Consider the following 15,465-nt stretch of genomic DNA (forward strand, 5'->3'; position numbering starts at 1 on the left):
TTTACTATGAACCTTATAAATGGTTTTACAAAACTGTCAGCAATTTTATCTAGAATAACCCAAAGAGTGAGTGAAGTCAAAGAGAAAAAGGAGGAGGCAGGAATGAAACCAGAGGGATAGTCTGAGGGGAAATACATTAGGAAACTGGACAGGAAGCTGTGAGGAGTCAGAAGAGACAAGAAGGAGACAGAAGGAAGGGATACAGGGCAATATAAAGGAGGAGACAGAAAAGATGTAATTAGTAAGAGTCACAAGGTAAAGGCAGGAAAATATAGGTCTAAGTTAAGTGACAGTAGGGGAAAAGACTGTAGGAAGTACATAAGAGGAATGGAATGACTGCCCATTCTGTCGAGCAAGAGAAAGAAACACGGTGGCAGCTCTCTACACATCAAGGAACAGGGAAAGGATAAATGAGGTTTCTGCTACTAATATGTGTGTGTGTGTGTGTGTGCGCGCGCGCGCACGCATGTGTGCGCGTTAAGGATTACATTTTCACCTCAGAATGATCATGCACAACTTCTGCATTCATGCTTGTTCCCAGGGATGGGGAAAATGTCAGGAGGCAAGCAAAACAAAACAACAAGGGGATTGATTCCCACCCTCCCAACCTTTCTGAACACTACTCATGATTTACAGTTGTTTGGATATGTAAAAGTTGTTCATCTTGTGTTCTTAAGAGGCAAATTATAGGCTTGTCTAGATAAGGAAATGTGCAGTACAAAATGAAACTTGCACTTAATCCTAGGGTAAGTAACCCAAGTCACACCACCATATGCTGTACTTCACTCTAGTCTAGTGTGTATACAACTTCTCTCCTTTTGCTTCAGGCTTCTCTTAAAAAAACATCTAGGAATCAATTTCTAAGATCTTTCAACTAACAAGTGCCTTAGTCAGAACCATATAGCTACCATAAACCCAGGCGTCTCAAGACTATATCCCATCACAGCATTTTTACAATTCAATTGTGCCTTAATGTTATTAAACTGCTAAATACAAACTAACAGTTCTGAATTTCATAAAAACATTTTTGGATATAGCACATACAATGGAAAAAGAGGAATGATGCAAAGATGCAAAGAGAGCTCTTTAACTTTCTTCATAAAAAGCCATCTTCTTTTGCAAGAGTTATGGAGGACACTCCCATTTGGCTTTGATCCTACAACTTCGCTGCACACAAGCAGGCCCCATGAACAGTCACTATGCAGTCAATTGAACATGCTCTCAAATGCAACGAAATGAACGTTTGCAATCACGGATAAATATATAGACATTTGGTACAGGATGGGAAGGTGTGCTGATAACGAAAGTTGTAAACTCATTTTGTGTCTCAGACCAATATTCCTGGAGAAAGTAATTTGCTGTTTTTAGAGTAGGTTAAGAATAGGGAATGGCAGTTTTAGTACTCATAGGCCTAATTGTGATGTAGCCTTACCTCCAGTATAAGATAGACCTAAATATTTTATGTCTACACCTGTACTGAGCTCAATAACAACTTTTGTTTGACTAACGCATTTCTTCCAGAAGGACATCCAGGCTCATTTTAAAGATATGACGGGACAACAATTCATCTTTCTAGGCATAATTTCCCTAACTGTTAAAGATTCATGTTTTATTTCTGATTTGAACTTAGCGATTGTCCAGTCGCTGGTGACTCTTGTTCCTCAAAGAGCTAAATGAACCCTTTAGGCAATCCATTATTTTCACCTCAAGAAGTTAACTTGTACACAAAATGAAAATTACCCCTTGACCTTCTTGATAAAATTAAGCAGACTGAACTAACTCTCTCACAAGATATTCTCCAGCCCTCACTGCAATGGCTCTTCTCTGCACTCTCTTCCATTATTTAAAATCATTTTTAAAATAGGGACATCAGAACTGAATACAGTATTCCAGTATCACTGTCACCAATGCTGCATTTAGAAGTAAAATTTACCCCTTTACCCTCTACTTATACTGCCAAGAAAAATATCAATATATAGAACATAACATTAGAGCTGAGGTTGTCCACCAGGACTGTCTGACAAGGATAAGATTTTAATATTTTGTTTTTAAAGAAAGAAAATAGTCTTGGTTTTGGATGTTATAGAAATTACAATGAAATATTAATGTAAGAATTAAGGTTTAGGTTAAAACTCTGTTTTCAGAAAAGATATTTTTTGCACCCTTTTTCTGAAGCTACATATTTCTAACAAACCAATTTACTTCTTGTTTTCTTGGAAACTTATGCTGTAATGGAAAGGAAGTCTCAGAAATAGACCTGGCACAATTTACTGTAATTAGAAAGGTCTGCCAGGAGAGGGGTGGGGAGAAATGTATTTGTATATTCAGAGAATGGAAGGTTTGCACTGTAGCAAAATAGATCCATTGTGGTAAAATCTAGCTTCCACAACATCTTTACAAAAATCTTGGAAAAAACACTTTAATATGTTTAGCTATATAGCATAAACATAGCAGAGCACTTTAGCAGAAAATAAACCCCACAAATTTCTTTTTAAAAATTAAATTACTCAATCTTATGTTTTATTTTAAATTAATAAATTGTAACTGAAAGATTGGTATAAAGTTGCTAATATCTAGTCATTAGTAAGCACTGTGTGGGGTACAAGCAACTTCTCCTTAAAAAGAAGACACTTATTGGCTTTATTCCTCCAAATCTGTATTAAGTTTTTCTTAATTTGTAAGGTTTTTCTTTTAAATTAAAGAATTCAAGTTCATTTAAATGAAAGAAATGAGCGTGGCTGCCAGCACAGGGTGCACATGACATACAGTGGCCTTCTGGACTGACCCTATGCACTAGCTCTGGGACTGGTCTGGATCTGGCCATGTTGGAGCCAGCACACCCCCTTCATTATCCTGTGTGCAGTCTGTGTGGCCAGTCCGTGTGGTTTGCTGTGCACACAGCATATTATGGGCTCTGCACTGCTCACAGGCTGGATCCAGCATCCTGAACCAGGCTTCTGTGATGCCTTCAGTGCTGTGTCCAGTCCATGTGCCACAGGCAGCGCACTTCCCAGTCTGGCCCAAAGTACAGTGTACACGTGATCCCTGGGGCCAGTGCATGGTGATATGCAGGCAGGCTGTGGAGTAGGGGGTCTATCCTGGTCCAGTCCACAGACCAGCCCAGAGATACTCATCCAGTCCCTGAGGCTGCCATAAATAATATAGCTCCTCAGAAACTTAAAAGCCTTTTCCTTTAACACCAACATATGGAAGAGACGTACTATTACCCCCATTTTACAGCTCAAAAACTGTGCATGATTTTGTGCACCTTCATTTCTGCACACCCAATTTTAAACATTTTAAAGCCTAAAGCTTGATTTTTGGAGGCTGGATTTCAATATGTTCCAAAATAATTTGGCACCCAAAAGCTGAGGTGCACACATCCTCTAGCAAATAAAGAAGGAACTTTAGAAAATGAATACAATAAATGATTAGATGTTGTTTAGCATAATCTAATCTACATAATGTAAATTGAGTATCTCACAGACTCAGTTACACATAATTGATTTGGGGAAGTACCACCAGGAGGCATTAAAGGAAAATATATTATTCAGAATTAACCACTCCCTCTTTTGTTACAAGTACTTATCCAGTGCAGGCCTGAACAGTTGCCTCCACGTTCATTTGACTTGATGTCACTTCACTGCCCGTCAACTCTGAGGGATTCATGACAATTCCCTACCTTCACTTTTCTTGAACAGATTATAAAATGGAATAAAACTACTACTACCCAGTAGATAAACTAATATTGTCTGCATGGAAGAGCAGCTCTTTAATACTGACTATACTATTGTATCTACCGAAATTTAAAGCATTCCCTAGACTCAGTCTCAGGAACGCACAGAGAGCAGGAGAGGGGGCAGATGAAGACTGAACATCTTTACTGCTCCTTCTCCCAGGAGGATTTCTTCTGGTTAATATTTCTTAGAAGTTTCCACCAGTATAAATGAACATATGTAAACAGCTCATGACTGTTTCAGTTTTCAGCAGCATCTTTGCGAAAGAAACTATGAAAATCAGCTCAATAGAATTAGGTGGTAATATCACAGTATATCAAAATCTTACATTCTTTAACATATGTTTAGTCCACACTCAGGTAGACATTTCTACTTAATTAACAATGAACTGGAAGAGGCCTAGATTTACATTAAGACTTAGACTGTATAGTAACTGGAGTTTACAGTTCAAGCATCTTTCAAGGAAATTTTTGAGTAAACACTACAATTAATAGTATAACTCTGCAAAGTCTCAAATGTCTGTATATAACTAAGCAAGACAAACAGTGCAAACAAAAGATTATTTTTAACATAGTACAGCAGGTAATATGTTGATTAGCACCCCCTTTAAACATCTGTTCTTGGGCAGGGTATAGGAGTAAGAACAAGTAGAAAATGTGCATAAATTAGAATAAAGGAGATTTAGATTAGATACTGAAAAGAATTTTCTAACTAGGAAGGTGATTAAGTATTAGAACAAATTACCTAGTCAGGATGTGGAATCTCTGTCCTCGGAAGCTTCTACGTGCAGGTTAGACCAGAGGCGTCAAACTTGTTTGGCCTTACAGGCTGAATTCAGACTATGGGGCTTCCCATGGTCCAGACAACCAACAAGTGGTGTCAGTAGCATTAGTCCCTACAGCTATAAGTGCTGCTGTTTCAGCTCTGGAACCCACAAAGTTACTACTGCTGCTGCTCACCTGCCTTTTTCCCCAGTCACCAATCCTAGTCACCAGGGGCAGATACTAACCTTAATTTCAGTGGCAGAAGGGCAAATGGGAGGGGGAGCTGGGCAAGAAGTGGGGTGGGTAAGGCAAGCTGAATTATTTTTGCGGGTCCCCAAACTGCTCTGAAGCAGAGGGTCTGGCAGCTGCAGGGATTAACACCGCCACCACAACCTCTGATCCACTCTGTGGAGGTGGGGGATCTAGCCCATGAGAAGCCCTGTGGACCAGATAACCCAACTTGTGGGCAGGATCCAGCCCACAGAACATGTTTGACATGCCTAGGTTAGGCAAACATTATCCTTTTTCTTATGGTCACAGACTAATCTGCAAATTTAAGAGGGGAGACAAAGTAATTTTATTTGGAAGGAGTTTTCCATCTCACTTACTGTTTGAGATGTTTAAAATATAAAACCATTTTAACAATTTATTGAACTCCTGTGTCGAATTGTTCCTGTACTGGAAATGCATTCCTGCTTTATAAACACTACCAGTAGAAAATGTTATGTTTTCATACTCAGGAAGTTTGATGGGAAGTTACAGGATAGCTGCATTTTGTTTTGATCGCTACAGACTGCAACTTGTTTTAACAACGTGTTTTGATCGCTACAGGTTCTGAACCCATTTAAGGAAAAAGTGAAAGGGGAGTAATTTGAAATTTGTATTCCTCACCAGAATTTTAAATAAAAGTAAAATGCCCTGAGATATCCTAACCCTACCAAAACATCCAAAAAATTGATGAATAAGCACATTTAGTGGGTACTCCTGCTATGTTCAACAGAAGTAAACAATGAAGACTGATATAAACATTGCTATCAAGTTTAAACATCAATGTTCTATAGAGATGAATGCGAGTTGCTCTCAGGGCTAATTGTCTCAGGTAGCCAGCAGACAGAGCAAATCACAGTGCTGGTTTACATTTTTTTAAATGCCATCTCAATCGCACAAGTTGGAGTCTTAACACATATTCAACTGAAAGCTGAGTTTCTGGATCACAGAACACTTTCAACTTTCTAAAGATTCCATGATAATATAGTAATTTTCATTCTTAGCTGCAACAAATTTGATCTACACAAATCCTTGTCTTTCACAAAAGCCAGAGCCCCTCTCTCTAGCCTAGGACTCTGGTCTGATCCCAAACCCTATCCTTGCACAAATTCACAAGCCAGTAACAGCTGTTGCTGGTGTTTTTATGTCAAAACTAACGTTAGCCTCCCCAAATAAGCAGGAACCCTAATCCAATCTCGTCAGTGAAGCCAAGACTAGACCTCAGCTAAATTTCTTAACTGATGCCCAACGCTAGCCCTGCAACACATGTAATTAGCATTACTACAAAAAAAAATGTCAAATATGATACAGATATACAAATCCACTAAACATTTCTGTGCTATTATCTCTACAGAAAACTCCAGAAGGCTTACCTTTGAAATTGATTTCCCTCTCCCACCTTCAGTCCAAGAAAAATCATTAATTTAAATCGCTATAGTTTGAAAAAAAATGTGAGTGTAAAACAAGCAATTTTAAAGGGTATAAACAGTGAATATATATCTTTTTTAAGCATTCCAATATACCACTGTTTAAATAGGTCCCCTTAAATTTTACACCTCCTCTGCTTTGACCCATATAATGCAATCCACACCTATAAGCCTCTGAAACATTAAACCAGAGACCAGTCAAACTCGATGTTCTACAGAGAATGTTTCATCTGTAAAGTACAGATTGACTGTCCCCATCTAAAGATGGTTTTGTTTGTTGTTTCTAGTTCTATCAAGCACCACTATGGATAACAACTCTAAAATATAAAAGTGTCTGAAAGTTCAAAACAATAAATTACAACAATTGAAATGCCTGTAAAAACAAAATTAGCAATAATTTGGTTTACATCAAATGTTCAAAAATTGGTTTTTGGTTTTTAAATACCACATGCAAAATATGCAACAAAATACAAAACTATGCTATCAACATTGCATTTTTACTCTGGAATAACTATCAACACAAGAACATACAAAAATAATTCCAGTTAAACTAATATTTCAGTCTTAACACTGAAGGTAAATAAAACAGATTCATTTGACTTTACTTCCACACAGTAAAGTAATATACAGAAATTCTTGAGGGATTTTTTTTCTGGCGTTTTCACAGTCTGAGTGCAAAACAAGGTTTTAGAAACTAGGACTGCAAAATAAGACTTCTTGGAATTGAAAACAACATATCTGATATCAATGACATGGCAGCAGAACACATCTGCATTATTAATCTATATAGTTTCATAGTTTCCAGGGTCGGAAGGGACCTGAGCAGATCATCATATCTTTGTGAAAGAGTCAATGAGTTACCTTGTTAGATTAGTTTAATTATTCTAAAAATTTCCCCAAAACATTTGTTCTTTAAAAACAAAGACAAACACAAAAAAATCCAAAGACAACAACTGAAAACCTCCAAGTAGTACAGAATTACTGGATTTCTAAAGAAAAAAACAAAAACCCACCTCATTAGGGTACTGCACAAGTTTTCAATGCAACTGTTGCTTACATGCACCTGTGCCAGTGAAAGTAGGTCTTTCCAACCATGAAAACTGATAAGTTATGACAATTGTTAGGGAGAGTTATAACAGTTATGGGGAAAGTTATAAACATATCAGGGGCTGCAGCAGCATTTCCACAGCCAATGCTGCAACCATCTACCATTATAAACAAAGTTATTAGTATGCCAGAATAATTTTTTAGGAAAATACATTCAACTGGAAAATTACCAAACTTATTCTGAAAGCAAGATTTACTTCACTAAGTGCACCAAGTACTTTGATTGTGTCCAGTAAGAAGGGCCTAAATGGTTGTCCTGAATAAAATGAAAGTGGCAGACTTCCTCAACAGCTAGGGACTCATCTCCAAAGCTCCAGCCACTAATCATGGGGGAATTTCACACAGGCTGCAAGAAAAGACTTAAAAGCATCCACATACAGATAGCTTTCTTTCTCCTGCACAAAGAGGAAAGTTATGACCCCAATTCAGGTTTCTGGAATCAAGATGTCTTTTAAAAACCCAACCTTGCTTATGCTGCAGAAAACTAAGTCACTGCTTTTACAACATATATTGCATAACAAAGGACTCTAGTCTGATAAAAACCTTAATAAGATAAGGACACCATTTGAAAAAGGATACAACTAATACAGAAATGCAACTGATGAAACTTTTCTATCTCATTCTAATTTTTAAAAAATGTTTACTGTTCTAATTCTTGATATTCTTGCTATCAGTGTGTGTTATCTTGTAAACTGTGTTCTTGTATTATACGAAAAAAAAAAAGAACTAGATATTCCTGATCAACATTATATAACTAAAATGTAAAAGAAGGTAGATGATGACTGTTGACCTTAGAGAAGCCATATGATAAAAGTATACACTTTATACATGCACACTTATAATATACAAAATAATAAAATAGACAGTCTTATCATTTTGTATATTTTTATAATGTAAAGGTAAATAGTCCCAATCCTTTCAATATGACCTCTTAGGAAAAAGTTTTTCCCAATCTTAATCATTTTCATCTAATCTTTGACAACATTCTAGTTCTGTTATAGCCTTTTTGTGATAAAATTATAGAAACTAAAAAACAACATTCCAGGCGATGGCATACACAAGCATCACATTTACCTTTTAGACTATGGATAGGTCAACAAAGTCTTCTTATCAACAATGTCAAGATACTTTTCTTGAGCTGATACTGTTATTTTTATACCTTACTAGGTTCTAAGTTCATTCAAATTATTCTATCCAATATGTATTATTTCTCACCAGCTGATTGTTCAGTTAGGTTCCTTGATGTTAGAATCTTCTGGTCTTGATTAAACACAAATATTGTTGTGTCATTTACAAATCTTCCCACCTGGCTGCTCACTGCCTGTAATATATTTAACACAACACTGGCCCTAATGCAGAGTCTTGTGACACAAATGTCAGCCTTTGGTCATCACTAATTAGATCATTTCTACTTTTAGTTCGCCATCTTTTACCCAGCTTATAACTCAAAACAGTATTTGCCTTCTCCCATTATAAACTACCTCATTACTTTAATTGCTTCTTACACATGGCTAAGTCAAAGTCCTTCTGGAAAAAAAGAATTAAAAAAAAAAAAAAAAGGAAAATGAAAAAAAAAAGGAAGAAAAAAATAGTACAGGTTTCCCTCACTTTGTGCTATACATGATATCCTGGAAAACGGCACATAACTTGAATTCACATAACGGGAACCCACTTTACAATGTAACAAATAGGGATATGTTCCAACACCTTGACTGTACTGATCTTCAGACCCATTTCTACCACTTTTGGTAAGCCAGTTTTGGTACTCACCAACAGTAGGTAGTACACAAAAGCACAGGGTGGTGATGAATGTTTAGTTGGTGTGAAGAGAGGGTGGTGAAGGGTGTTGACTGTCAGACTCCACATCACTGGTAGACCAGGGAGAGAGGTAGAAGATAAGCTAGCGGGACACTTAGAAGCCATAACGGGGATGGCAACTACAGAAACGTGTCACAGACAATGAGCGAGGAGAACAGATCCACATAGGAGACTATATTTTGGTGCATGTCATTCCCACGATGCACCACACAAAGCAGCTGACTGTGGGCTTCCACCACACCGATCATGTAAGAGTGAATTTACTTCAAATGTAATGATTTTTTGATATAAAAAGGGTCATCACAGAAGAGTGAGTTCACACATACAGAACCCTCATAAAGCGAGGGAAACCTGTATTAGGCAATTCCCCTTATTTTAATCAGGAAGAACCAATAAAGAACCAAATAAAATAAAGGATATCAATGACTTAGATCTGTGGCTACACTGTCACATATAGAATGGGTGAACTATTTACTCAACATACTTGTATGACAAATTATACTGATTTGATAAAACCTTGATAAGATATATGGACACTTCTTAGAAAATCTGCAATAGATACAGGAGTGCCTGATAACTACAGAAGTTCTATAGACTATCTGCAGCTCCACTGAAAGGGTCTTAAGTCTACAAACACCTACATTTTCTGCTGGATATGAAACAGGTGGTGATTCTTCTTTTTCTATAACTGCTGATATACAGGATCAGGGGAAAGAAGCAATCTGACCACCACAAAAGTTGGTCTTCACACACATATGAAGCAAAACAGAGTACAGTAAGCTACGCTGTGTTGGTGGGGTTGGCTTGGCCTCCCTATAGCACACAAAGGAGCAAAAGAAAATAAACAGGAAGATACAGCAATTATTGCTGACGCTGAGGCACAGCCTCCTGATGCCTGAAGTCATTTCATATGGCAATCTATCCAGATTAATACCAATATTTTTAAATTTGGGACTATAAAGCAGTCATGAAGGAACAGATGGAAAAGAAAAAGAGCAGAGAATTGCTTGCATAGCATGTCTCAGAGGTGGAGAAGACAGGTAAACTTTGCAAAAGGAAAGGTCTCAGACAACCAACAGTCCACTTATCTTCCTTTCTAGTGTGTGTAAGAGCAGCTAACAGGAGTATTTGGAATAAGCCCTGTCATTTTTTCAGCTCATGATTATGAAGAACTTATCTTCATGATGACACAATTTTGCAGAGATCACAGCAAAAATAAGAGAGGGATGCAGTAGATTCACAATCCAGCATAATGAGTTTTGAGTCTTTAAAAAATTCCCAACAAAACAACTCTTACGCACTGAACTGTATTCTAAGGAAGGTCTGAAAGGACATGTCAGAGCCCTGCCTCTGTATCTGGGGTGGGGAAAGAATCAAGGAAAAACATGCCCCAGCAGATTTAACCTGCCTCAATCAGCAAGCAAAAACCTTAGATAAGAATCATTTACTTGACATAATGAGATGTCCCAATAAAGTTGCAATTTTAAGTTTCTTACCAAACACATTTTACTTTCAGCAAAGCCAAAGTAAGTCCTATAAATTACAAAAAAAATGGCCAAAGCAAAACCAGGAGTGTTCTCTAGCCAAACAACCTAAAATCAGAATTATGTTTGCTTTTTTCTGTCATGAGGTTTCCTGTACTAGGCTTCTTTAGTTACCAAGGAAAGTAGTTAACTAGAAGTAATAGATTCATAAGTAATGCAAAACACAAGCCCCAACTGGTCTGTCATAAGCAAGTAAAATCAGTTTTGTGGGTGAGGGTATAACTTCTTTTATGTGGTTGGTATGACTGGAACAACTATTCAAAAGAACATCATAGGAAATTAGGGTTGGAAGAGACCTGGGGAAGTCATTTAGTCCAACTTCCTGCTCAAAGCAGGACCATCCCCAACGAGATTATTCCAGCCAAGCCTTTGTCTACCCAGGTCTTGAAAACCTCTAAAGATGGAGACTGCACATCTCTGGGTAGCCTGCTCCAGTGCTTTACTACCCTCCTTAAGAGAAAGTTTTTTCTTAATATCCAACCTAAATAGTCCTTGCTGCCACTTGTGACTATTGCTCCTTGTTATTTACCAACACTGAAAACAGTTTATCTCAGGAAATGGCAATCATTTGGGCTGGAGAGCCACTTAATGAGTTTTGGTGAGCTGTTGGGGGCCAGAGGGGGCAGAGAGATGCCAATTGATCCCATCTGGCCTGCTGGTCAGCACCAGGAGCATGAGGAGTGAGAGCTGTGCCCCATGCCACTCTGCTCTACAACAGCCAGAGCTAGGCAACGCGCAGACTCCTTCGGCCTCCGCTCCTCCATCTGATCTCCACCCTGCCTGGCTTCCTGTTGGTGCTGCACAGTCCTGTCACTGTGGCTGCTACCAGGCAGGCCCACCATCCACAGACCTGCCATCCCACCCAGCCTCTGTGATAAGTCACTGCTGCCATGCCACACTGGGAAAGTCATGGGTGGCTGCCCCATGCCAAGCCCCGTTGTGGCCACCATGGTCTTACCTCCTAGCACTGCCATGGTGGCAGCGGCTCATCATGGCAAGTGGGGGAGATAGCTACTTGGCGTGCTGCATCATGCACCCATCCCATGCGAGCCTGGATGCTGGCAGCTGTGGTGCCAGGACCACGCAGCTGCGGTGCCATCAGGAAGCCGAGCGGGGGGGGGGAGGAGAAATGGATGTGGGGGGTACAGAGGAGTCTGTGCACTGTGCAGCCTAGCCCCAGCTGTGACAGAGCAGAGCAGCAAGAGGCACAGCCCTCCTTCCTCAGGCCCTCAGCAGTAGCCTGCTGCTGAGGACCAGAAATGGCCCGTGGGCTGTATTTTGCCCACTCTGGTCTTGTTCTATCCTCTTTGTAAACACCTTTCAGGTACTTTAAGGCTGTTATTAAATCCCCCCTCAGCATGGTCTTCTCCAGACTAAGTCCATTTCCCTCAACCTCTCCTCATGAGTTTGTGCTCCCCCACCCCTCTCTCTACTTTGTGTGCATCCTTTCTATAGTGTGGGGCCCAAAACTGGACACAGTACTCCAGATGTGGCTTCACCAGTATCCTTTTGACATAATCCAGGTACTACTGCTGCTGACAAGCCCACTGCCAATAGCCATTACCACACATGTTCCAAATGGAAGGAAAGAAGTGACCAGTAACAATAACCTTTGGCCTTGGTGTTGATGGGCTTGAAGGACAAGCACTCAAAGCAGTACAGGTCGAGGCATGGACTCCTAGCCAAAGGCAGCAGCCTTAAAACTGCTCGCTACCTGGCCCCAGGAACAGGCCCAGAAAGTGACGAAGGCTGTGGATGGCGCCTTTCAACCAAGAACCAAGGTAACCCAACCTCTTTTAGGCCCCACCCCAGCGATGCAGTGCTCATGCAGGGTACCAGGGTGGTGCTTTTGGAGTGTGTGCATGGGGGGTACAGCCCAAGATTTCACCTGCAACACACGGTGTGGAAAGGCCCTCTGCCTTGTGGACCGCAGGGGGCTCTCTGCAGCCCTAGACCCTGTCTGCTCGTTTTCTGCCCGCAAAAAAGGAGCAACTAGGGGGAGCTGGCATATCCTGGGGGTGCCTCGAGGCTGTGAACCACTGTGCTGGGCAAAGTTACCCCTGGAAACGCTCCCCAGGTAGATCCGAAGGCCTGCCAGCGACTGCCCACCTCAGCCGCCCGCCCCGCCGCCTCTGCCCCTGCCTGGGCCGGCCTCCCCCGCCCGGCCCCGCAGGTTGCCATGCCAACGCCGAGCTTCGGCCGGCCCCGGCCCCGCAGACAGCAGCGGCACAAGGAGCCCCCGGCCCGGCCCGGCCCCCTGCCCGGGGCCCGCTGCTGCCGCCGCCGCGCCTGGCCTCACCGATGAGGACGCGCAGGTGCTTGAGGCGGGTGAGCGGGTCTTTGCGGGTGTCCAGCACCTTCTGCGTGGATTTGCGCACGTCTCCGTGCGGCTTCTTGGAGAACATCCCGCCGGAGCCCGCGGCCTCCCGCGCTGCGAGGCCTCCAGATTCGCCGGCCGCAGGAGGTCCTACATAGCCGGCGGCGGCTTCAGCTTGGTGCGGGGGGGCGGCGGGAGCGGCGCGGGCGCAGTCAATTCTAGGGAGGGGGCAGGCCCGGGACTCCCCCCTCTAGCTTCTCACAGCTCTCCTCCCGCTGCTTCACGACAGCCGTCAGGTGCGACCCTGGGCGCTCCCATGGCAACCGCCGTGTGACATCATAACTGGGCTGAGGCTGGGTGGGTACGTCATAGGCGGAGGGTTCGGTTCCGCCTCCAAGAGGAAGCGCCCAGGGTGGAGACAGGGTGGGGCGCTCTGGGGTGCTATAGCGCTCGCCTGGTCCGTAGAGACTGACTCGCCCCCACGCAGCGGGGGCCTTTTGAACCCTGACCAAAGGGGACAGGAAGGAAATAGGCCGGTGCGTCACATCGCAGGAGAGGCCCTGAAGGCGCCGCGGGCTAGGAGGGGAAGGCGCTTAATATCAGGACCCGGTTGGGGTTGCAGCGGCCAGGCAGGGAAATGAGATTTCAAATGGCAAAAAGCTTAATAAAGCCAGGGCGGTCGTGATAATGTGACATAATAATGTTGCTAATAGTTACCAATGAACTATCAATTCTGTTACACAGGCGGGGGGGAGGGGGACGACTGAGTACTGGTGAAGGAGAGGCACTCATTTTTATCACTTTCCCATCAGCAGAGCTAGCAGGGAGTTCAGTTCTCCTAAGGTCAAGGCAAATGTTCTGGTCACCAAGCCACATTTCCTCCAGTTTGACGCTCAGTCTTCAGATAAGTCAGCCCCAAGGCATACAAACGGGATAAAAATAACAAGATTTGTAAAGTAGCACTATTTTTGCTCTTTTCTGTTGATTTGTGATGTTGGAGCACTTTGAATTCTGATTTTTGATCTTTTGTGGAACTGGAGTGCTAGCAAACTTGTAGTTTTACAAAGAATATGGTTTCTTGGGTAATCGGATTTCAGGGACTGGTTCTAAGAAAATACCTAAATTTTGTGAGGCTTTTGATTAAATTGCGAGACTTGGCAACACTGTTGGTGAGTCACCCAGCTCAACTGCAAAATATAAGTATGTACACGTATCAAAAAGTAAGGCTATTAACCCTATAAATCTTAGCATAGTCTCGTATTAAGACAGTGGAGTCTAGCAAGTAGGGTGAGAAGTGGTGTCTTATTTCAGTGCTTGCCACTGGCCTGCCTGTGTGACCTCAGGCAAGTCACCTCACTGTTCTCTTGTGGTTTTTCCATAGAAGAGAGATAATGCTGTTTATTTTTCTTTGTAAAGTGAGATCTAAAGATGAAAAATATTATGTAACAGTAGAATTGTTATAATAAAAGAAAACACATTTTATCACCACATAACTTTTAACTCTGAAGGTTGTTACTTTAAGATCAAATATGCACTGCTTTATCTTTTTAAGACTAACTTCTTTAATCTACTTGTTGCACAAGGTCTATGATGCTGTTAACTATGTATTTTCTTATGTTTAGGTGCTTGGCTTTCTGGATTATATGATGACTGGGTGTATTTTTATAACTGAACAACTTTTTAACAATATGGGTTTGTTGAAAATTTGATCAGTTTTTCAAAAATCTTCATTTGTAGATATGTAACTGAGGACAGTTTAAACAGGTGGAACAGGAGATGTCAACAAATTATTAAATGAAAGGAAAGTGATGTTGGCCGACCAAATAATGGTTTCCAGGAGGCACTGCTTCACTCCCAGCACACTTGGCAAGATGCATATGGCAGTTCCATATGTAAAAAAAGTCACGATCTTGCAAAATTTATGCATACACTTAACTTTAAGTGTACAAGTAGTTTCCGTGCTTTCAGTGGCCTTGATTCTGCACTGAAAACTGTGATAGAAAATGCCAGGTTTGGCAAGGGAAGGGTTAGGTTCTGCTGCAATCTAGTTGTTTATTACCACCTCCGCATGTGCAGTCAAGGTTGTGCAGGGTGGGAAAGTGTAGGGAGTTACTTTACTTTTATATTTCCATTCTGTAAAACCTGAATAAAATTCCAACAAACTTTGAAATATTAGGTGTCTAAACTGATTATTGGTATAGTATACTGATGGGGTCAGCTTCTGATCAGTGAAATAGGTTGTATGTCAGAGGTACAATTTTTACCTAACTCTGTGAAAAAAAACCCTAATGAAACACAAAAAGCCCAATAACCTAAAAATATTAAAGACAGGAGGTACTTTGACCCAAGAACCCTACATTTGTACCAGTAACCTTTACCTTCTTCCCCCTCCTGTGATAAGGGAAAACTGCAGAGTGAGGTAGGGATGGCAGCTGGGAAGAGAAGCAGCCAAAACAGAAACTGCCCTGTCCAGGGAAAGGGACA

General features: G+C 41.3%; 1 protein-coding gene across 5 annotated transcripts in view; it reads right to left on the reverse strand.

Moving 5' to 3' along the window:
• The window catches only part of RALGAPA1 (Ral GTPase activating protein catalytic alpha subunit 1), a 205,992-nt gene extending 192,699 nt beyond the window's left edge, over nucleotides 1-13,293 (reverse strand). The window contains exon 1 of one of the 5 annotated variants that reach the window (XM_019551375.1): nucleotides 12,964-13,291. In XM_019551375.1, coding sequence (XP_019406920.1) covers nucleotides 12,964-13,069 — 106 coding nt within the window. In that variant the 5' untranslated portion in view covers nucleotides 13,070-13,291. Of the gene's footprint in view, nucleotides 1-12,963 lie in introns of all 5 variants that reach the window. The other 4 variants (XM_019551376.1, XM_019551378.1, XM_019551379.1 and 1 more) reach the window with 4 other exon arrangements.
• Between the last annotated feature and the right edge of the window lie 2,172 nt (nucleotides 13,294-15,465).

This window comes from Crocodylus porosus, unplaced genomic scaffold, assembly GCF_001723895.1.
Source record: "Crocodylus porosus isolate Cpor-Errol unplaced genomic scaffold, CroPor_comp1, whole genome shotgun sequence".
NCBI classification, from domain to species: Eukaryota; Metazoa; Chordata; order Crocodylia; family Crocodylidae; genus Crocodylus; species Crocodylus porosus.